We start from the raw sequence: 23965 nt of genomic DNA, 5'->3' as shown, positions 1-23965 counted from the left end.
ACAGCTGCTGCACCGGCAGCACCGGCAGCTGCTCTAGTGCTGCACCGGAACCGGCATCAGCATCACCCGGCGCCGGCATCAGCCGGTACCGGCACCGGCGCAGCGCCACGGGCCAGGGACCGGTCACTCTGTTTCCCCCCGCCCCGTTCTTGGGCCCCTCTTATGACACCCACGTGTCACCTCCCTGTGCCACCGTGTCCTGCCATGGCTATGAGCCACCCGTGTCACCCTGTCCCTGTGGCCGGTGGGTGCCAGGACAGGACCAGGGTCAGCCCGGGGACAGCAGCACCATGTTCCCGTGCCGGGCTGATGGCAAGGGACAGCCAGCTCCGGGAAAAGCCATTCTGAGTCCATAGGAGTTGCAGCTTTGGCTCTGGGCTTAAATCCAGCACTTTCGGGTTCCTCACCCCAACGCGGGCCGTTGTGTCCTGTTGTGCTGGGAGCCGGGTGCGAAGTGACACCAGGACTGGACCCGGAGCCTCCGAGTGCTGGGAGCTGGGGAAGGGAATCCCTCCAGTGGGAGCATCCTGGGCAGGCAGGTCCCCCTCGAATGACACCCCCAGCACCCTGGGATCTTCCCTAACACCTGGAGCGGATGGTGAGGAGCTGGTGAGCCCATGAATGGGACAGGGATGTGCTGGGACCCTCAGCACTACAGGCAGGGCTCCCACAGGGCAGCAGTGGGGTGCAGGGGTGCAAAGCCCAGCATGGTGGGGTCAGACTGGTGTGGCCTGTGCCACTGCCGTGGTACTGTCAGGGTCCCTGTGGCAACAGGTGCCCAGTTATGGGGAGGGGGGACAGAGGACAGGGGTAGTGTGTCCCCACATCACAGCCCTCCCTGTGCCCTCATCAGGGACCCCTCACATTTGGTGTGCCTGTGGCTGTCCAAGGTGGGAATCAAACTACCTCCATCCCCAGCACAGCCATTGCTTTGCTTCCAGCAGCAGGACAGCTGGACACATCCTTGCTCTCAGAGGCAAGACAGCCAGACAGCTTGTTCCCAGAAGCAGGACATGTCCTTATTGCCAGAGGCAGGATGGCCAGACAGTGTCCAGTCAGTGGCATCAAAAGAGACTTTTCATTCCAAATTCATCCTCCACCACTTGTGGCAGCCCCTGGACAGGCACAGCTGGTACAGCAGCACCCTGGTACATGCCCGTGGTCCAACACAGCACCAGGAGTGAGAAGGAGCGCTTGGCCACCGCTGCTCTCTCCAGTGAGGACAATGTGCTCCTGCTGCCACTCAGGACATCGCATGGCACAGCACAGGGGTGGTGACACAGCTCAGGGCCCCCAGCCTGGTAGGGAAGGGATGTGCCAGACTCCCCCCAGTATCTGGTATGGCACAGGGCAGCTGGGAAATGGGCACCTGGGGTTGTACATGGAGGGGCTGGGGCTGCATGGTGCCAGGGGATTAAGAAGGGTAAGGGCTAGGCTCCTGAGGACTCTGCTCCCCCACCACTGTAGGTGTGCAGCAACACACAGCGCAGGAATGAGGCCTGTGGTGCTGCAGCACCCATGGGGGCTGTCCTGACTGGAGGTGGGAGTGACCTCGATGTTGGGGTGTCCCAAAGCACATGGTGGTGAGCATTGGTCCCAGACAAGTGCCTACAGCCACAGGGTCCCACAGCCCCTCCTTGGCATGGAGAGGGCTCCTGGTGCCACAGCGGAGGGGCCCATCCTCAGACTCTGCGGTGAAGGAGACCTCAGACCCCCCAGCATCCCTGTGGTACATGATGCCAAGGGGGGGCCACGGATGCTCACTCAAGGGGTGCAGACAGCAGAGTCCCTCACCCTCCCAACTCCCCTCAGGGGCAGCTGTGGCTGGTTGGCCACAGGGAGCCTGATGCATTGGCCCCACCGGCTGCTACGCCAGCCCAGGGACTGATGCTGGCCCTGGGGGTGATGCCCATCCTTCCACTGGACCCAGGACATGGCCACAATAGCACCCAGAAGCTTCACATGACCCCCACAGACGCCACGGACACAGGGCTGAGTGTGTCTCTGTTTAATCCCACACCTCGTCCCAGCGAGGTTCCCCACCCCATCCGGCACCTGCCGGCAGCATCCCGGGGGCACAGCGAGTCCTTCCGTTCTGGGAGCCATTGGCCCTGATGTCAGAGCAGAACAGTTCATTTCCACGGGCTCAGCCCTGCTACGGCAGCACAATAATCTTCTTCTCCAGCGTCTGTGGGGGGAACAGGACCCTCCTCATGATGGTGTCCAGCTCCTCCAGTGCCAGCTGTGCGTGCAGCACTGTGGCGCCGTCGCGCTCGGCCGTCACCACGTGCTTCAGCAGGCGGTACAGGTCCAGCAGCACGTCCCGCAGCACCTGGATATGGCGGGCATGGAAAGTGTCAGCACCCACTGGTGCCTCGCCCGCCCTCGCCCCCTCGGCGTGTCCCAGCAGGTGTGGGGCTGCCCCTTCCTCCAGCACTGCTGGTGCCAGGACACTGCGGCACCACCACTGCCGACCACAGCTCTGAGCTCCCGTGACTCAGTTTCCCCACACACCAGCAGCACGTTGTGGTGAACCTCCAGCCCAGAGGCACAGGGGGATGCTGAGATCCCGGCTGCGGGGATTCCCATGGGGAACTAGCTGTTTCCTCCATGGGAGTTGAGTCCCAACATGCTTGTTACTGGGAACTGGGGAAGGAGGCCACAGTGGAGGAAACACTGGGCATTTCCAAGTCAAATCAGTGATGAATAACTCCCACGGCTCCTGAGAGCTGGCACTACCCACAGCATGACACGGCCCCACAGCACATCCCAGCAGCATAGAGGGATGCCCCCACAAAGTCCCCACTTTCCCAGGATCTGCTGAGTGGGCCCTTTGGTGGGGGAGGTCAAAGTTGGGGGTCTCAGTCCCTTGAGACTTTCCCTGGAAGTTGCTTGGGAACGAGCCCTGCAGCCCCAGTGGGGCAGGGATGCCCACGAGCCTGTTGAGGACTGTCCCTGCCGTGGGGACAAACGGGGGGGTGACCCACCTCAGTGACCTTCTCGCTCAGCCCCCGCAGCAGCAGAACCACCACGTGCACGGCAGCTCTTCGCACCTCGGCCTTAGGGTCCGTCTGGGCTATGGCTGTCACACAGCAGGTGACCTGTGGGCACAGGGCAGGGGGGCATCAGCAAGGGCTGCGGGATGTGGGGGATCCCGGCTGAGCAGCTGCTGCCATGCTGGGGACATTCCAAGGATGAGGATGGGACCTCAGTGCCTGGCCTGGTACCCAGCTGGGGGGTCCCGCTTCCTGTGGGGCATGGGCTCCGAGCAGCCCTTCCTCCTGCTGGGGCCAGGCAGCACATGGATGCCTCGGGAAGCTGTATAACAATCTGTATAAAAATCAGGCAGAGCCAAAGGAATCTAATTAAACCCCAGCAGTGACAGCCAGGAGAATTAGCAGAGCTTGCACCCTCCCAAAATAGCAGCGCGTGGCGTGTTGGCATCGCATCAACTACCGGGACCCACTGGTGCCGAGTGGCAACCGGGGGAGAAGCCTGAGTGCCAAATCCATGTGGGCTCCAGTTCCAGGAGCACCAGGGGGGCGAAGCTCTGGCTCCCAGGGGGCACAGACCCACCAGCTTGAGGGCTGCTGGATTGCCGACAGCTGGGCTCATCCCACCAGGATCACAGCGCCAGCGGCTCCAGGCAGCCGTGTCTCTCTCAGAGCCTGCAGCCAGGGCAAGGGATGGCTCAGCCATACTGATAACGATAATTATGATAATTATGATAACGGGAGGGTAACTAAGTGTCATTAAGCAGGAGGTGTCTCTGGCAGGCACCACCTGTGCCCCTAGGTCTCCTCTGGCAGCAGCTGCCATGGGTGGAGCAGACACCTAAAAATCAGGGCTAGAACCTCCTGAGTGTTTGCTTCAGGCCCAATGGCTTTTATACTCCATGGTATAAGCAATTATCACTCTTATCGCTCATGTCCTTTGTGGAAATGTTCCATTTCCATATGGAAATGTCCCATTTCCATGTCCATAGCAGCCCAACCACACACTAACGAACCCACTTGTAAACAAGCGATGGCCCCACGCTCCCCAGACAGGGACCCGGGGAAGGATGGAGCTGGTACCTCCTGGACAATGGATCCCAGCTGAAAGCCAAGGTGCTGGCAGAGCTCGCCCAGGTTGGAGAGGCTGCTGGCCCGCAGTGCTCCGTCAGGGTCCCGGGCACCCCGCAGGAAGGCCTGGATCAGTGGCTCCCGGTGCTGGAACACCATGTCCCCTGCAGGACAGAGCAGAGCAGTGTGTCACCAGCATGGAAAAGCCCACAGTCCCTTCCTGCTGAAGCTTTGGCTCCTTTGGGAGCAGATGGACTGGGCATCCTCCTTGCAGCAGTGCAGAACAGCCGGATGCAGCAACTCAAGGGTGGCTTCTGCCCCTTGGCACATGCCCTATGGAGGCCCTCCAGCATACCCCAGTTCCTCCATTCAAGGTCTTGCAGACACACCAAGTGTGAATCCCAAATTCCCACATCTTTCAGACCCAAATCCCCACCCCAATTAGCACAGGGAGGCGCTGTGGACATGTGAGCTGCTAACGAGAGGTCAGGGCCCATGTCCAGCATCCAAAACCACCCCGGGAGCATGGTCATCCCATGGGAGGTGGGCAGCTGTGTGCCCCATGGTGTGGGCATGGCTTCCTGGAGGAAGAGGCTCAAGGGGCCAGGAAGGAAGCTCCAGCAGGCTAGCTGGCCCATGAGCTGAGTGGTTTTCCAGTTCTCCCAGGCTCTGGAAGCTCCTTGGATCCTGGTTTTGTGCAGCCAGTGGAGGCAGTGGGATGGATGCCTTGGGATGCCCTCGGATGCAAGGACAGGAATAGTTCCTGCAGGCAGTGGAGGATCCCCATCCCACTGCATGTGGGAGCTCAGGGCTGGGGACTGGCACAGGGTGGTGGAGCTTGGGGCAGTGCTGTGATGCCAAGGATGGCCAGGCTTGCTGCAAATGCATCCTGCTCTTGACTGCATCCCAGGGGTTGGAATTATGGCAGTCTGAGTAGTGCTGGGTGATCTGAGTGGGATGTATTCCCTTGGAAGCCAACAGCAGACCAGCCCTGTGCCAGATGGCCACAGAAGGAGCACAGAGCATTTCCCTTCCTGCTGCAAAATCCCATTCTGGATGGGAAAAGCTGCTCCAGTGGGATGGCAGGCAGGGATGAGGACAGGGATGGGGTGGGAGAGAAGCAGAGTAAGAGATCTTGGCAGAGCAGGACATCTTGAAACCGCACAAAGCAAAGCGATCCTGAAAGTGCTGGATAAATCCTCGCTCTCGGATCCTGAAGCCTTGCAACAGAAACAACTTGGTGCAATTTGTTCTATAAATACGCTGGCGAGCTGGGACGCGCCGGAGCTGCTGCCTGCGGCAGCAGCACCGTGGGGAGCAGGGAGAGCACAGGGAGGCTGTGCCACCATCCCCAGGGCAGCTGCCAGGGGATGTCCAGCGCCGGAGCGGACACATGGACATTGCCCGGGGTCTTTAGGGACTGAGGGGCTCTGCTGCTGATCACTGGAGCCCCCCAGGAGATAGTGGGATGCCCTGTCCCCATCCCAGTAGGGGGGCTGGACAGTGGCACAGTCTGGCGCCAGTGGGATGGCACAGCTGGCAAAGCCCAGGGATGCCACCATGGCCAGGGGATGTAGCAGAGGTCGCAGGGGAGTCACGGCCCCAGGGCCTGGGGGGTCCAGGCTCTGCAGGAGCAATCCTGAACAAGTACACAGTGCCTGGCTGGTGACCAGGGACCCCCATCTGGCTGTCCCAGCAGTGGGACACCGGCTGCCGCCCCCCTGGAGATGGAGAGCTCCAGCTGCAAGCTCCCGCTGGTCTGGCCTCCTCCAGGGAGTCATATGAGGCATTTTAGGACGTGTCCCAACAGCAGCTGATGGAAAGGCCTCATGCAGCTTCTACCCCTCAGCCCTGCGTGTCCAGGCGCTTCCCAGCAGCCTCTGAGCCCGGCGCTGCTGGCTGAAGGGACAGTGGGCTGCTGGCAGGATCCGCTGTCCCGCTCCTGCCATCAGCAAACCCCAGCCAGCCACTCTTCGGCTTCCAGACCCTTCTCTATTTCCCACAAAAAAAATCCCCCATGGGCTTTCCTCTGGGATTTGGCAAGGCCGGGAGGTGCTGTAGCTGATGGCAGGGGGCACTGCCATGCCCATGGCCATGGACTCACCCAGCGCCCGGGTGATGCGCATCAGCACCTCGCCCAGCTTCATCCTGGTGACAGTGGCCACGGCGTCCTCGGTGCCCTGCACTGGGCATTCATAACGTGCCAGTAGGATGGGCAGGATCCGCTCTGGGTACTCACTGGAGAGCAGGGCAACACCTGGGGGGGACAAAAAAGCTGGAAAATCAGTAATTTGGCAGTTGGCAGCAGGTGCCCGCTCACTGCTGCTGGTTGATGCCCATTGACTTGGTGTGGACTCAGTACACTGGGGGCAGCTGGGCACCACAGACGATGCTCAGGCACAGGGTCTGGTCACTGCTCCCAGCTCCCAGCCACTGGCACATGGTGCTAGTGTGTCCTTGCCCCTGCTGAATTCACCTGGCCCAGACTGGGACCTGAGCCCGAGTGCACCCAATGCCTGCTGCATCTCCCCAGGGATGACAAGGGATGATCAGATCCCAGACACAGGACACAGGCTAGGCAATGCCATGGGGCTGCACCAGCTTCGCTGTCCCTGTGGAGATGTGGGCTGGGGGAAGTGCCAGGCAGGGCTCTGGCAGCACTGGGCAACTCTCTGATGGGGAAAGGTGGCTGCTCTCCAGGGAAGGAGCGAGCAGCAGAGGCTGCCCTGGCAGTGCCAAGCACTGAGTCATGGTAAGCCCCAGCTCCCGGCCCTCCAGGAGCTTCGCCTCCAGCCCTGTTCCCTGGTTATCGGAGGGCGCCTGGTGTGGGTCACCCTTTGCAAGTCCAGGCACATCTGGCAAGGCAGTAACATCTGGCACTGCCTTATCCCAGAATCACAGAGTCATTTAGATTAGAAAAGCCCTCTAAGATCATTAAGTCCAACCGTTACCCCACACTGCCAAGGCCACCAACTAACCTATGTTCCCAAGTGTCACATCCACATGGCTTTTAAATCCTTCCAGGGATGGGGACTCCACCACTGTCCTGGGCAGTCTGTCCCGGGGCCAGACAGCCCTCTCCATGAAGAAATTTTCCCAGTATCCAACCTAAACTTCCCCTAGTGCAACCTGAGGCTGTTTGCTGTCATCCTTCCCTTGTTCCCTGAGAGCAGAGCCTGACCCCCATCTGGCTCCACCCTCCTGTCAGGGAGTTGGAGAGAGCGAGAAGGTCCCCCCTGAGCCACCTTTTCTCCAGATGAGCCCTCCCAGCTCCCACAGCTGCTCCTGGTGCTCCAGACCCTTCCTCAGATCCATTCCGTTCTCTGGACACACTCAGCCCCTCAATGTCTGTCTTATGATGAGGGGCCCAAAATTAACTCCAGGATTATAGGTGTAGTGCCCAGTACAGCAGGAACACACCACTGGAGTCCAGCTCAGTGATAGCCAGTGGTGTCGCAACACCGGCTCAGCCCCAGCCCTGCCACTGTGGTGGGGAGCGAGTGGGGCTGTGGGGACCCAGATCGGACAATCACCAGCCCCATGCTCAGCACAGCTCGCCACAGGTGCTGCTGCCACGGGCCGGGTGAGTCACGGCCGCAAGGAACCGCATCAGGGTTAATCACGGCCATGCTGCCAAACGCGGCAGCAGCTGCACCGGCGCGTTAATCACCGGGACGGTTACAGCCTTTGTGTTTCAGCCGCTGGGCAAGGACAGACCCGTCTCTCTCAAGACTGTACAGGCAGCGGGAAGCAAAGGATAAACTCCTTTCCCAACTGTTGCCAAAGGTTGCCAACCCAATGACAGCAGTGCCGGCATTGCTGTGGTTCAAGGGAACGGCACCTACTTCCATGGAACCCGGCGAACTGTGATCAGCCGTGTCAGCTGTCACACAGGACACTCACACCACCCCAGTGTGGAAGCACCTGCCTGCGGTGCAGGCCTGGGCAGCCTGGTGCCACAGGGCTCCGCTGAGGGCATTGGAGCAAGAACCAGCCTGAGGGTTTCCTGGGAAGTGGGAGTGGCCATGGGAATGGACCTGGCAGAGCCCTGAGGGAGCACCGGTGGGTCCCCATGGCCCTGCTCCTCTGCCAACCTCAGTTGAATAGACCACTCAGTGGATGTCAGACCAAGGTGCCAGAGCTGTGCCCACACCGTGCTGGAACTGCAGCCCCAGCTGGTGGCACAGACCTGGCATGGAGACAGTGACCAGCTTCAGAGAGTAAGAATAACTGGGAGACAAAGCCTGGAGCTTCAGGAATTTGACAAAGAGCCCACACATGGCTCCAGGCTCAACCAAACAGCACAGAGCCACAGTATGGGAGGGCAGGAGACACCAAGCCCTTAGCCCGGCCACAGCTCTGCTGTTCTTCCTTCCCTCTCAGTGCCCCCAGCACAAAACCTTCCCTGACGAAGTACTGGCACTCATCCCAACGGGCATCACTCACCTTGGATGGCTGAGAGGTAGACAAAGGCGTCCTCGTGCTGCACATTCTCCAGGAACACCTGGAATGAAGGGGAAGTGCAATCAGCAGTGACTTTGGGCTGGGCCGGCAAGGCCAGAGGGCTCCAGTAATCGGGACCATCTCCAGCCCAATGGCATGGTCAGCACAAGCTCTGCACTGCAGCACAGGACAGGGACCATGGCAGGGGACAGGGACCCAGCAAGTGACAGGGACCATGGCAGGAGCCCAGTACCTGCAGCAACTTCTCCTGAAGCCGAAGTGCCTCTGGATCCCGCTGGGTGACCAGGCTGGCGAGGTGGCGCAGGGCAGCAGCGCGGGTGGGGGGCTGGGGGTCGTAGGCTGACACCAGCAGCTCCTGGAGCCCAGCTGGGGCTGGGCTCTTGGCACACGGGGCTGGAGTGGGATCGGTGGCACTGGGCTCGTGGCCTGGGCTCTGCTCTGTGCTCTTCTCTCCACGAGCCGAGGGGCTGCTGCATCTGTGCTGCGGCGGGGCCCGGCTGTCCCCTGGGCTGGGGGCTCCACTGGGAATGCCAGCAGGGCTTTGCACTCCCATCCCAGGCTTCCTCCCCAGCACACTGTCAGCAGCGGCGCCTACTGCGCTGGGGGCACAGGCCCCGTGGGTGCAGATGGCGATGCGCAGGTCCAAGGCCAACTCCTGGGTGAGGGGCTCAGGGTAGGTGTGGGACAGCTCCTCCAGCAGCGGCACCAGCCGCTTCAGCACAGAGAAGTCGCTGGATTGGAGCTGTGGAGAAAGAAAAGCAGCACTGGCACCACCACAGTGAGGATCCATCCGCTCCCTGGGATGCTCCAGGCAGGGCAGGAGAGCATGGGGATGATGAGCCCCAGAGTCTGTTTTGTAGCCCCATGGCCACTCCCATCCCCATCCCTGGTTCTGGGCTTCAAGCACCACAAGCTCCTCTGAACAGCAATGCCCATGGCCCAGCACCTATCCCATCTCCGCCATCTCCAGCAGGTGCCACGCGAGAAGGTGAGAAGGGCATGAGCCTGGAGGACAGCCCTGTCTGTGCATGGAGGCCAAAACAGGGACATCCCTCCCATCATCTTCCCAGCACCGTGTCAGGCTTGCCATCAGTCCTGCCTGGAAGGACACTGCTGGCACGGCAGCTGCCACCTGTTCTGAGCAGGAGAAGCTCCTGCCCTAACCTGGATGTAACTGCTAAATTCTGGGCTGTGAGGCCTGAAAAGGGTGCTTTAGCTTGAGTGGAGAGTTTGGATGATTGCATAAAAACTCCTTGGCTGTTGAAACCCAAACAGCTCTGCAGCTGCTTCCAAAACCTTTCACATTCCATTTCCCAAGTTACGTTGCTCCCTTTAACACCAGAATGGGAGCAGGCGCTCGTCTGGGAGGGGCCCATTGCAGCCACAAGACTCTGGCTTTAACTTCTCTCCAAGTAAAGTTCTTTTCCCAGTGTTAGAAATTTAGCAATAAGACACAATAAATGAATGGAAAAAACATTAACAGCTGGATCTTCCTTTGGGCAAATCCGAGGATGAAGCAACTCCAGCAGCTCAGTGATGGCAGTGCATTAATGGATGGGCCATTGCTCCCATGGCAGCTCTCTCTCTCTCTCTATATATATTGGTATAATGTGGTAACTGAGTGATGTAAATAATAATATAAATATATAAAAAATGTAAATATAAAAATACAGAGGACTTTCAAGAAGGGTACAGCCCACATGGGACGTTTGTTGCACTCCGCAGCTGGAGCTCATGGTGTGTAGGGATGCAGAGGAGGCAGTCTTGGTATTTAAAGATGCTGTACATAGCTGCACTGCTCTGTCATCACCTTCTCGGAAGCAAACTTTGGATTATGAATTAATATATTCATTTATAATATATAAAATTATAGTATATATAATTTATACTATATATTAATATAGTATACATATATAAATAAATTAAATTAATTTCAGGGATGTCTTGCTGGGATTGAACCCTTGGCCAGTGCCCCCACACAGCTCCAAGGAAAAACAATATATATGTTACACATACATACATATATACATATATACATATATATATATGTATATACACACACATATACAGGCTGGGACCCCAGCAGGGACCCCAACCCAAGGCACCCAGCTCCCCTGCCACAGCCCCCCTGGGCTGGGGCTGGCAGGGCCCATACTCCCTGTCCCCAAGCCCCCCAGCTTTGCCCCTTACCTGGACAGCCCCTCCAAGCAGGGCAGCCACGAGCCCCATGGCCATAGCAAGGGTCTGTGCCTCGGCCGCCGCGCCGGGGCCCCGCGCTGGGCTGACACAGGCCCGCTGCAGCACGGCTGCCACGAACTCCTGCACCTGCCAGGGGAACAACAGTCAGGAGGAGGGATCCCCAGGGTGACCCCACCTCCTCTTTAGCCTTCCTGGTCTCTCTGCATCCATTTGAATTTCCCAAGCCTATGCCATTCTCTAACACAAGTCCACACAAATTCAAGAAGAGTTTGGTCAATGCTCTCAGGCACATGGTGAGATTGTTGGGGTGTCCTGTGCAGGGCCGGGAGTGGAACTCAATGACCCTTGTGGGTCCCTTCCAACTCAGGATATTCTGTGGTTCTGTGAAACTCTTCCCACTTCGCTGCTGTTGCCACCTCCCTGACCTTCCCTCTCAGACCATCCCAGTTGCCTTCCCACTACTTCCCCTTGCCATCTCACCTGAGCAGGTGAGGGGACTCAGCAGTGTTGGGAGCCCTGGAGAGCTGGGGGATGGATGGGGATGCACTGGGGATGCAGAAGGGAGTCAGGGCTCTCAAGGTAGCTGTGGGGGTGCTGGAGCCTCCGAACCGCACCCACCCCTCCAGTAGCAGCACAGATGGGCTCCCTGGGATCACAGCCCCCAGCCCCATGCCAGGCTGTGTGAATCCGTGGGTGAGGATTTTGGGAGCATGGATGGAGAGTGGCTGAGCCACACAGCCCAGTCCACCAGTGGCTGCAGCTGCCAGGCTCTGGCGTGGACTTGGCAGTCACACCCAAAACAGCCATAGGAAAAGGTGATGGTTAAACTGGTAGGGGTTTCTTGGCAGCAGAACCCCCCATGAGGCTGCAGGAGAAGGAAGAACCCAGCTCCATCTCTGCCTCCTGCCCAGCTCCACCATGGGATGGGAGCTGGGAAGGCAACTGGGATAGTCTGTAAGGGAAAGTCAGGGTGGTGGCAACAAGGCTCTGTATGGAATTGGGCTAGAGAAAAGCTTGGGAAATTCCAGAGCCCAGGAGCTCCAGTCCCAGCCCCACGGCTCCCCAGTGCCAAGTCCCCTTACTCCCACACAGCCGATATTCCAGCTGGGCTATTTCCCGTGTTCTCTTATTTTTTTATTTTTCCCACAATATTTTTATTCCACAAGCCTATAACGATCCTGCCTGGCTGGCATCGGCCTTCTTGGCACCGACACCTGTGATCCCACGGGCCTTCTGCCTTCCTAACAGACCTTGAAAATTAGGGAGTTGATGTTCTCCGTGCCTTATTTTCTCCACACCATGGCTTGGGACAAGCCTGGGAAAGGGCTGGATCAGGGTCATTCCAACCTAACAGGTGTGTTGCAAAAGAACTATTGTGCTCCTATTCTGGAAAACAAAGTAGGAGGGCAACAAGGTCCTATTGCACCAAATCCCAAACTTCCAGCCCCCAGGACACAGGTACTGGGTGCAGCCATCATTTCCTCCTCAGTTGCCAGCTTCTTTGAGCACATCCCTTAAGGAGGGAGGCTGTGGGAAAAGGCTTTGGAAAAGACTGCAAAAAAGGCTCAGGTACCTGCTGGAATAATTATGTCAGAGCAGAAATTTCAGCAAACAGCAAGAAAGTAAAAAAAGTTGGAATATCTGCTCTCACAACACAGCGACACACGAGCTGAAGAGGTTGAAATTATATTTAATGTAAAGAAAAGGAACATTGTGAGTAACCAATCAGTAGATGGCTGCTGAGAAAAAAAAGTAAAAAGAACTACTCTAGAAAGAAAAAAAACCCCACTTTAATGTGGGAGAGGAAAAAACCTTGAAAAATAAACCCCTGGGGCACGGTTGTTTCTCAGGCAGGAGGAAAGAATCCTTGGTGCAGAAAGGAAATCAAGTTGACCTTGGTTATGTGGCAAAATATGTAAATAAATGTGCAGCTGAGGGGGGCCACAGCAGCCACTGTTCCTGGGCTCCAGCCTTGGAAAGATGGATCCCACTTGTTCCTACCCCATTAGGGCCCCCCAAACGCCCCAAGGAACCTGCTCAAAGGCTGCACTGCCACTGCCTGTCTCAGCCCAGGGGCCTCCCTGAAACACAACTCCGGGCAGGAAGATAATGGATTTTTTGTCTGGATTTCCTTGGTGGTGGGTTTTTATACCAGACTCAGGCTGGACCCTGAAACCTGGCAAAACCCTTCCCTGTTTCCCACCCTGACTCTCCAGCCCCGCAGGTGGGTGTGATGGGGAGGCAGGTGGGGACAAAGCAGTGCTGGCTGTGTCCCCCCCACTGCTGCAGAGCACACAAAGGATCCTTTGTCCCAGAGGGAAACGTGAGGAAACCTGCCTCAGCAGTGACCGCCTCTGCCCATGGCAGGCACAGAGAGCTGGCACAGCCAGGGCGCTGGGGTAAAAAACAGCAATAAAGAACAGGATGTGGAAGTTTAAAGACTGCAGGGGAATACCATGCTGCCCTCAGTGTCCACCTGCATTCCTGACTGGAACAGTGTGGGACAGCCAACCCCACCCAGAATGTGCTCAGGGGCAGATGTGCCATGTTTTAACAATCTTTTTTGGGACCATGGTCAAGGAGCCCCAGTGGCTTTTGAAATTACAACATTTAATAAATTTTGCACTGCCCATTCACTGACATAGGAGCACAGTTAGACCAACCAAGTTGCTCCAAGCCCTGACCAACCTGGCCTGGAACACTTCCACAGATGAGGCATAGCTCTTCTGGGCAACCTGTACCAGGGCCTCACCATCCCCACAGCCAAGAATGCCTTCCCAATATCCCATCTAACCCTGCCCTCTGGCAGTGGGAAGTCATTTCCTCTTGTTCTGTCACTCCAGACCCTTGTCCAAAGTCTCCAGCTCTCTTGGAACTCCTTTAGGCACTGGAAATGGCTCCAAGGTCACCCCAGACCCTTCTCTTCCCCATGTTGAACAATCCCAACTCTCTCAGCCTTTCCTCCTGGAAGTGTTCAGCCAATCCCCCTGGGTTTTGCCATGACCAACCTGCACAATGTCAGTGAACACGGTGTCCGAGACGCTCTCACACAGCGCAGCCACGAGCTGCAGGACCAGCAGCTTCCTCTCCTGCCTGGCCTGATCCTGCTCCAGCTCCAGCAAACTCCCTCCAGGCTCCACAGTCGGGTTTGGAGCCACCTCATCCTCTGCAGCCACCTGAGTCAGCTCCTGCCAGGAAGGAAGCGCAGGGCACGGAGACGCAGTGGTTAAACGTTGGTAACCAGTGCCAGGAATGCCAGTTGACTCCTCACACACCAGGACCTTCCAGCTGAAGGTCTCTGGCAGCTGCCACAGCTCCTGGGAGTCCCATCACTATCCCCTTGTGTGACTATGCACTGGAGGGGGGACAGCCCAGCCCAGCCCAGCCCAGGCCAGGAGGGAACTGCAGGGGCTCCAAGCAGGATGAAAGGAAGCAGGTGCTGGGGCCCCTCCATAAAAGCCAGGGAAGCAACAGGGATTATTCTCAGCTTCCAACACACCATTAAACTTCAAACATGCTCATGCTGTTAAAAAAGCCCAGAGGGGATAAGGGTTAACCCCTTCAGGGACAGGGCTGCTCCCTCTCCTCGGCTCTCCCACCCAGCACACAGGGCTGCTCCAGCACACAGGACACACAGGGGGATGATTCCTTTCCAAGGAACCCATTCCTGCAGGTGTGCCCCAACCAGGGACAGGCCTGCCCTCACCTTCAGGCAGTGGATGAAGAAGTCTCCGGTCAGCCCACTCTTCTGGCAGTGGGACAGAAGCTCCACCAAGCTCTGCACATGGCACTGTTCTGAGGAGATCTTCTGGTACAGGGCCTCATCTTCATCACTGGAACAGGTCACTGAGTCACTTACACAAACAAATCCAGACCCCCTTGATTCCCCAGATCCAGGGCAAAGTGATTTCCCAGCCTGCCTTTTCCTGGAAGCCTTCCTTCCCAGTGTTTTCCAGCAGAGCCTGGAGGCAGCTGAGCCAAACACTGCCCAGGTCATTTGTGATCATTTGCTCCTTTCATTATCAAAACTACATTACTGACAGAAACCATGAGCCCAAACCCAGCCATCCCATAAATAACAGGATTAGTGCTGGCTAAGTCATGTAATGGTCAGAGCTATGGAAGCAGGGACATGAACATGGGCAGAGCCAGGGCTATTATGGAGTAAGTTTAAAGTATTCCCAGTTTAACCAGGGCAGAGCTGCTTCTAATTGTGGCCTTCCAGTACCTAAAGAGTTCATAAAAAAGCAGGAGAGGGACTTTGGACAAGGGCCTGGAGTGACAGGACAAGGAGGAATGGCTTCCCACTGCCAGAGGGCAGGGTTAGATGGCATATTGGGAAGAAATCCTTCCCTGCGAGGGTGGTCAGGCCCTGGCACAGGTTGCCCAGAGAAGCTGTGGCTGCCCCATCCCTGGAATTGTCCAAGGCCAGGTTGGACAGGGCTTGGGAGCAACCTGGTCTAATGGAAGGTGTCCCTGCCCATGGCAGGAGGTGGAATGATCCCTTCACACCCAAACAAGTCTGTGATTCTAACTCAGGTCAGGAATAGATTAAAACAAAAGCCAAACCAAGCATATTTGTGAAGATTTTACTGTAGGTGCTCCCAGCTCCTGGCACACCCTCCCCACCGACACCCCTGGACACAGCCATGTTTCTGCCTATCCCACAGCACTGCCCTGGGCCCTCCCTGCCAGCTCACAGCCCTCGCTTTAAACCAAATCTCCGGCTGCTGGATATCCCGCTCTGCGTGGCTGGAGACTAATGGCTGCAGTTTATTCCCAGCATGGCCATGCTCTGCCGCTACTTAGAGACCATCTGCACACACCAAAGGAGCTCAGTCACTGCTCTGCCACGCTGGCATTGCCAGAGTCCTTGCTGTGACAGTACCACCTGTGCCCGAGGGACTCCACTCACTGTGCCACGAGACAGGCTCAGGCTGGACAGTGGAAGTTGAATTTGCAGGGTGTTGGGGCTGAAAAAGCACATCCCATTCCCAGACAGTCCGCAGGCAGGGCTTGGAGTCAGGAAAAGCAGGCAGGGAGTGCACAAAAACACTCAGGTAGAGTATGATGCTTTTTGGGGCTGGAAGTCAGAGCTCTGTGTGGCATGCAGAAAACCTGGAGGCTGCATGGGCTGTGAGGAAGCATCACCTGCTTGAGCTTAAGGGGATGAGACCATGGTGGGATGGTCCTGGCAGACCCCCACTTACCCAGGCTCTCTGACAGGCTTCCCTGGACAGCCCTGGGTGCTGAGTGACTCTGGGGACTGTGCCCACAGCACTCACCTGATGGTGTCCTCCACTGCGATGGCAGCACCGCCCTCGCTGCCTGCACAGACCCGGCACCGCGGGTGGAGGGTGGGCACGGTGCTGCCCAGCCCAGCCAGGCATTTCAGCACAGCCAGCGACCGCTCCCGCTCCGCCTTCTCCAGGAACCACAGCAGGATCTCCTGGCACAGGGAGCTGGCAAGGAGAGAGGAAGCAGTGGTGACATTGTTCTACCCACTGCTCCCCTCCCTGTGTCACACGTTTTGGGATGACGGATACGACTGGAGCACTCTGAAGCGGCCATGGGCTCTCCTTGGAATGCTCTGGCTCTGGCAGCTGAAGGCATTTGTGACAGTTTCTAAGGGGACCAGAAGCACATCCTGCCCTCTGGCATTCCCAGATGGAAGGATTTGTGTCCCTCCAGACTTGAGCCCGGTGAGGAAGGGAGCATTGTGAACATCCCTGGCACGCCGTGCCTGTGCCTCATGGCTAGGTGACAAGGGCTGGTGGCAGTGCCAAGGGAGAGCAGGAAGGAGACAGGAGCACTGTGAGGTTGCGTGGGAGCCCTGCCAAGGAAAGATGCAGGTTAATGAGGTGGAGCGGCTGCACCGTGCTGTGCCAGGGGTCTGGAAAGCCGAACACTTCCAGGCAGTTGCGAGTGTAGTCATCCCTGCCAAATTCCTTAGCAAAGGGAGCAGCGACTGCTGGCCCAGCAGCGTGAGCTTGGCGTGTTCCACCAACTTGCCACGGCACTTGCTGCTCTTTGAAGTGATTAACGATGTCTTCAATAGCAGCAGAGGCCGTGTCTACACACACCTTTTAGGGAAAGCCTACACACGCCAGGATTACCAGAGAACAGCATAACCTCACCAGGAATGCTTTCATCAGGCTGGTCCAAACTCCTGATAGCCCAGGAAAAGCCTGGGGGGAGCAAGAAAAGAGGACAGCCAGTGCCTGGTCACCGCTGTCCCTGTCACCACAACTAGCACACGTGGTGCTTTCCACTGAGCATTCTGGGGAACTGGGCATGGCATGAGGGACAGCTGCCAGGAGGCAGGTCCTCCTTGGATCACAGGAGAGTGATGCCAGACATGAGGAGAATGATCCTGTATTTCCAAGAGCCAGCACCTGAGCTGTTTTATCCAGTTTTTATCCTGTTTGTAGATAACTCTGACACCCAGCCAGGTCCCAGCATCAATACCTCCATCCATGGCCAACCACAATCCCTGCTCTAGGCAGAGTCAATCTGTGCTCCCAAGGGCAAGTTTTTCTCTACATGGAACATTGTGGCTTCAGGGAAGACAAAAACTGAAGTGAGAACTGCTTCCTTGGGCACAGGGCTGTCAGTAAGGTCATGTACCCTGCCTGTGGTTCCTGCCCTATTGGAATGAGAGCTCCTTGGGATGAGAAAATGGATCTCTGCTCCTGTCTGTGCCCACAGAGTGCCTGTTGGAGGTAGGCAAAGCCCAGAAGAGCCAAGCAGAGCTGAGCATGATCCTTCCTTACCGTAAGTATGACACATTCTGCTTGGCGAAGGAATAGAGGGAAAAAACCACTCCCAGGACTGACTGTAAGGATCCCAGCAGCAGGCTCGAGCTGTCATTCCCAACCACATACACCTACAGAGAGAAGGGCACAGAAAGGGGAGTCAAACACCTGTGTGGAACAGAGGGGAGGACAGGAACACGTCTGTGCGCAGAGCGGCTGCTGGGGAGGATGGTGGAGGGTTCTCAGCCTCTTCCTTCAGTCTGGAGCCTGTTTTCCCTGATTATGCCATATTCCTTATCAAAACCTGGCTTCAGCACCATTTTTCTCCAAGTATTTCCTTAACCACAGCAGGCTCCAAGCTACAGGAAGGCTGCAGCCAGATATTTGGGAAGTCTACTGCTTAGAGGTAAGATCCTGCCTTCCCCAGAGATGCAACAGACACCTTGGAATGAGCAAATCTTTATGGAATTATGGCAAATCTCAAACACAGAGATCAGTCCCTAGCAGGGCAGCTGGGCTGATGGGTGCTGAGCTGAGACACCAAGCTGCTGGGGCTCTGGGGGAGTTGTAGGGACTCTGGGGATGTTGTAGGGGCTCTTCAGGGGGCTGAAGGGGCTCTGGGGGAGTTGCAGGGCCCTGCTCCTCTCCTCCACCTCAACAAGCAGCCTACCAGATCACTGTCAATGCCCTCTATGAACCCAGCACACCCTTCTCAGGCTCACTGCATACAAGTCCCACCTTGCTGCCCATAGAGCACAGGAAAAACACTTACAGAAGCCTCATGGCATTCACAGAAGCCTCACGTAATTGTGTTTCCTTTTGTATCCTTTTAAAGGAATTATCCAAAACTAAAAGCCAGGTATGATGCTTTTAGTCAGAGCCATAAGCTGGGAAAATTTGGTCTAGAAAGTGGTTAAATACCAAATCCTGCCAGCTGGACTCAGGATTTACTCAGTGTTTGGTACTCAGGTCCTGGTTTTGGCAGGTTCTATTTCCCTCCACAGTTTTTAGCTTAAAAAAAAAGGGGAGGGCAGGGTAATAAAGTCTTTTCCCAAGTTTTCCAAGGGACTTCCCGCTGTCTCATGTGGTCAATGACCTGTTCAGAAAGTGCTGTCCCTCTACAGCAGAGTGAGTCCCCACTCCCCACACCTCTGATCTCCTGTTCCCCACACTTCCAACCTCTCACTCCCCACACCTCCGATCTTCTGCTTCAGCCCATGCAGCTGACCTGCTCCCCACACCTCCAACCTCCTCTCAACACCCTTGACCTCCTGTTCCCCACACTTCTGACTTCCCACAACCCACACCTGGACCTTTGACCTTCCTTCACAATCCCCATTCCAGGGCTGGAAATGCCCCGGAGACAGACCTGCCTGAGGCAGTGTGACAGCCCAGGTAGGAGGGAGATGGCCCTGATAACACCCTGCCCTGCTCCATTGATGCAAACAGACCTGTTTCCCTGTGCTAATCCCCACGGAGCCATTCCTCCTCCCCAGACCCTTGTGTACACAAAGCCTCCCTGATGAAGCCCCAAGGATGGTTTCTCACTCAGCATCAAATGACACTTGTTAGACAAGAAACCTCCCCAAATCCAGGGTCCCCTCACTAATCTGGCTGTTGTCAGGCCTCCAGCACTCTGCCATTAAGGAGGGACCCACCCCAACCCCCCCAGCACGGCACTGGGAGGGAGCAGCCCTCCAGACCAGTCTCTGCCTGCCAGCCAGTTACAACAGATCATTACTGGGAAAACAGACAACAATTCCAGCATTTAAGAGCTTAGCCTGCCTCAGGGCATGCCAGGAACCAAGTCACCAGCTTCTGAAATTTGAATTCCAGGGTTGGAGATGTCCTTCTGGGTTGGAACATGCAGCAGGAAGCTGCTGTCAGGGCAGGCAGGGGAGCCTGCAGTGTGGCACTGGGGATACTGGTGGGAATGGTAGGAAATGGCGCTATGAAGGAAGGTGTCAGAGGAGAAGCCTCCAGAAAAAACCCTGATCCTTCATAGGGAACACAAGGATGGACCCCATCTCTCCCCCAAACACGAAAGCCAAGATCTGTGCTCCAGTGAGAACTTAAAAGACCCTTCCAGTGCCTAAAGGGGCTCCAAGACAGCTGGAGTAGGAATTTAGACAAGGGCCTGGAGCAAGAGGACAAGGGTGAATGGCTTCTCCCTGCCACAAGGCAGGGTTAGATGGGATATTGGGAAGGAATTCTACCCTGTGATGGTGATGAGGCCCTGGCACAGCCCACATGGAGGCCAGGGTACTCCTGAAAATGAGGATGAGGTGAGTCTGGCATGACTGCAGGAGATGCTGGGTCTGTCTGATCCAACACACACTGAACTGCTCAGAAAGTCTCACACCAGCTCTTTCTCAGAGTTTTCTCCCCCAGATCAGACATGGTACCTTGAGCACATCTTCTACGCAGCTACCCAGCTCTGCCTCTGGCACCAGCATGGTCCCTGCTGCCAAATCCTCCACTGCCAGCTCTGGAAGCAAAGGGCAGAGACATCAGCACCCTAAAGCACCCCAGAGCGCCCAGCAGCAGAGCAGCCCTGCCATACCCTGCACCCGAAAACACTTCCATGGCTCCCTTCCCTTCTCTCCCCTCCCCATGGGAACAGAGGAGCCCTCGTTAGCTGTCCTAATTGTGCTGCAAACCCCTAAGGACACATAGAAATCAAGGCAGACCACAATTCACAACGATGAATGATTCCCTGGAGAGCTGCTGGTTGGGTGGGGAACCTATGGCTTCCGTCTGGAAGCCCAAACCAAGGGTGTCAGACTGGGAGAGCTTCCCAAGGAACCCATGGCAGGAGCCACAGCACTCGGCTCCCACGCTGGAGTAACTTGGCTCAAGTGGCAGTAAATATGATGTAACCACACAGACAGACGTGGCCAGCACGGACAGCTGAGCTCACATGGTCTGTAGCCCAAAGAAATTCCGATGGAATGACAAAAATCAGTGAGGAAAGAAACCAGACCGTTCCCAGATGTGGTACCTGCTGCCTCAGAGCACCGCAGGAGCGGGGACAGCAGCGGCTGGAGCAGGTGCCTCTCTGCCAGCTGTGGGTGCTCCCTGGCCATGGTGAGCACTGTGGTGGTGGCCACACGCTGGAACTGCCGTGCTGCCACTTTGTCCTGGATGTGCAGTAAGTCCAGAATCTGCAAGGAAAGTCCATGACAAAGGAAAAAGGATCAGCACGCCCTCAGAGGGGGCAGCCTGGCTCCTGGCAGCGAACAAGGACCTGTCCATGTGCTCCTTTGCTGGTCATCTGGCATGACATTCCAAGTATGGAAGAGCCAGCGTCCTTTCCACACACACAGAACGCTTTTCTGGGCTCAAACCAAGAGCCTGCACCACTCCCAGAGCCAAAGGCTGGAAACAAGAGCTCCACACAGAGCTCTGTGTAGTGCAGTGTCGAGCAGCTCGTACAATCAACATCATCCAGTATTTCAATAAAACATGGAAAATTCAAGAGTGGAAATGTGTCCCACTGCCAGAAAAACATCTCCACGTTATGCTGTCTCAAGCCAGGCCACGCTCGAGCAGAAAGGGCAGTCCCAACACCCTCCAAGCTGGAGTTGGCTCTGCATTCCCAGGCAGAAGGGACGAGGGACTTACCTGGGGGCACACCTGTCTGTAGTAGTCCTCAAGGGAGAGGCACTGCTGTGGGCAGGAAGCCAGGATCTTTGCAACTGCATCACATTTCCTCCAGTCTAGAGCTGCTGCTTCAGCGCCAGCACCACCTGCAGCAGCAGAAACCCAGGATCAGCTCTGACCAGCAGCCAGCTCTGGTTGAAGCCAGGTGTTCCTGGCCAAAAATTGGATTTTGAGCTTTTATTGCTGTCATTAAACCAACCATCTTTCAGGAGACACCTGAACTTAAAGACAGAAGGGGAAAAATTCCTGTGCAAGAACTTTGATAATGGAAAACAACTCCTACAGACAGGTGGACAAAAGGTGGAGGGGGGTTATGCTTGGAAGTGCCATCAGGTTGGTGTTGGCTAGAGGAGGCTTTGGCACTAATATCTGTGGGATTCATTTCTGGATAGCAACAGTTTCCCTCCCTGCCAGGACACGGAAAGCAGGGGATGGGTCTCATTGTCCCTGCAGCTCTCCCAGCCCAGAGTCCAGCATGGCTCCCACTGCACTGGCACTGGGACAGGGCACTCCTTGGGACAGACCACACTCTGGACACACAAGAGGCGTGACCCCATGGAGGCATAAACAGCTAAATGGTGTTGGAGGTTTTCAGTGTAGGCCTCAAAAATGACAGTGTACCCTAAATTAGGGCAGTTTGGGAGCTCACCACAGTTAGAGGCAAAATCTGTGTGTCACCGAGTCATCTTGGCCTGGCAAAAGCTGATTGCCACGTCCGTACTCTGGTGGCTCTGCCCTGCTGGGCCTCTTGTGGGATGAACCATTCCAGACACCTCTGAATCTGTGATCCTGGATGCCCAGAGCCCCCACTCACCTCCTGTGCCCTCCAAGACACCCCGAACCACGGCCTGCACCCCGTTGGGCCTGAGCAGCCTCTCAGAGAGCAGGTGCCCACAGAGCCGCCGCAGCCAGGCTGGAGCTGGCCCCAGGCCTGCCCGGGGACATGGAGCACTCTGGAAAGGAACACAGGAGCAGGGTAAGGAGTGTATTTGCACACTCTTGTGCAAATCCCATGGATGGGCAAACAGCCTGTGTCCTGCCAGAGAGCACAGGACACGGACAGGCTTTGAACTGCTGCTTCAGCCAGTGGCACAAAGCAAATTAGGAATTAATGACAGGCCAGCTGGAAGGGACCTACAAGTACCATCAAACCAACATTCCTTAACTTTTGGTCAGTCCTCAAGTGCTCAGCATGTTATTCCATCCCTGGCAGTGTTCAAGGCCAGGTGGGATGGGGTTTGGAGCAACCTGGTCTAGGGGAAGGTGTCTAGTTGGAATGGGATAAGCTTTAAGGTCCCTTCCAACCCAAACCATTCCAGGATTCTATTATTATCCCTTAGAGACTTTCCAAAAACAACTCTCAGGAGATTTCCCATCTCCTCCTCCTCACAAGGCTTTGGAATGGCCCCAAACAGCAGCGAGTGCCCTGTGTCACCCCATGAGTGGGAAGGGACAGGTTCTGGAGGAGCAGGAGCTCCACTTGGCCGGGCACAGTGGATATGGGTGCAAAGCCAAGGTGGAACGTGCCGTGATGACAGTCCCTGGGTTCACACCCACCTACGCACCCCTGCATGGCAGGGCTGGAATGACACACACCTGGCAGCTTCATCAGTGCTCCAGGACTGGTTTCTAAAGTGTAAGAACATTTCTAGGAGAGCAGCACCCTCGGACTGTGGGAACACAGGTACTACACAGCCTGATGCCCCTCAACCGCTGGGTACCTGCTTGGGCGGACCTTGCAGGACGAGGAGTTCCTGCACTGCCAGCGGCTGGTAAACACGGTCCAGGATGTCCTGCAGGGCTTCCCGGCACCGCGCCCGCTCCGCTTCCGAAACACCCTGCAACAAAACACTCCGGGGTGGTGAGGGCAGCCTGGCTGGGCACTAAACCCACCGGCTGATCCGGTGCCCTCTAGCCCCTTCTGGGGCTCCATAGCCCCTGTAGCTTCTTTCACGTGGGGAATTACGGGCAAGACATGGGAGGGAGCGCTGGGCAACCAGCCCGGGGCTCGGCCCCGGGGAACGGGCTGGGGCTCGGCTGGGCACCCACGCCAGCCCCGGGAGAGCGGGGACACGAGGGGGCGAGTGTCGCACGGACCTGGCAGAGGGCGGCGGGGCCGTGTCCCAGCACGCAGAGCCCGGCGAGCAGCAGGCGGAGGTGGCGGGCGAGTAGCGGGGCGCCCAGCGCGGGCAGCCGGGCCAGTTCGGCCAGGGCGGCGGCGGCAGCGAGCAGGCGGGCCCCGCGGGGGCCGGGCGGTGGCGAGGGTGGCCCGGGGCACGGCCCGAGCCCCGGCGGCAGGTGCGGCAGCAGCCCCAGCCCCACGGCGGCCCGCAGCGCCCGCTGCACCGCCCGCGTCTGCCCCGCGCTCAGCGTGTCGGCGGCGGGCGGAGGCGGCGCGCCGGGGGCTGCGGCGGCGGCAGGGGCGGCGGCGAGCGCGGCCAGGCGCTCCTTGAGGCACAGCAGCAGTACCAGCAGCCCGCAGGCCGCCGCCCAGCCCGGCTCCGCGCCCGCCGCCCCAGCCGCCAGCGCGGGGTTGCGGGACAGCACGGCCGCCCGTAGGGAACTCAGCGAGGCCCAGCCCGCCGCCCGCGACAGCCGCTCCTCCAGCGCCGCCGCGTTCTTGCGCAGCGTCTCCGGGCACAGGGTGGGCTCCTGGGCAGCCTCGGCAGCGCTGTCCCGGTCACTGGGCGACCGCAGCAGCAACTCCAGCGCCTCCACTACGCGCCCCGGCTCCGGCTCCGGGTCTGCGCCGCCCGCCATGTTGGGGTCGCTGTCAGCGGTAGACGCCATCTTGGGGGTAAAGGGAAGGGGCGGGACCGC

The 23965-nt window shown here is 57.4% G+C and overlaps 1 protein-coding gene across 1 annotated transcript; it reads right to left on the bottom strand.

The window, feature by feature from the left end:
• Window positions 1–2007: 2007 nt before the first annotated feature.
• TANGO6 (transport and golgi organization 6 homolog) lies at window positions 2008–23935 on the bottom strand. The gene is given in 19 exon segments (XM_017816093.1): window positions 2008–2332; window positions 2988–3101; window positions 4077–4228; window positions 6169–6321; window positions 8511–8568; window positions 8761–9270; window positions 10719–10853; window positions 13736–13915; window positions 14434–14560; window positions 16013–16189; window positions 17501–17613; window positions 19888–19970; window positions 20484–20646; window positions 21107–21231; window positions 21960–22098; window positions 22867–22983; window positions 23243–23537; window positions 23539–23776; window positions 23830–23935. Coding segments are annotated over 19 exon segments (3162 nt in total). The 3' UTR covers window positions 2008–2155.
• Window positions 23936–23965: the final 30 nt, after the last annotated feature.

Source organism: Lepidothrix coronata, unplaced genomic scaffold (genome assembly GCF_001604755.1).
Source record: "Lepidothrix coronata isolate B3197 unplaced genomic scaffold, Lepidothrix_coronata-1.0 Scaffold54, whole genome shotgun sequence".
NCBI lineage: Eukaryota > Metazoa > Chordata > Aves > Passeriformes > Pipridae > Lepidothrix > Lepidothrix coronata.
The sequence above is the reverse complement of the archived record's forward strand: the minus strand, read 5'-3'. Positions and strand labels throughout refer to the sequence as shown.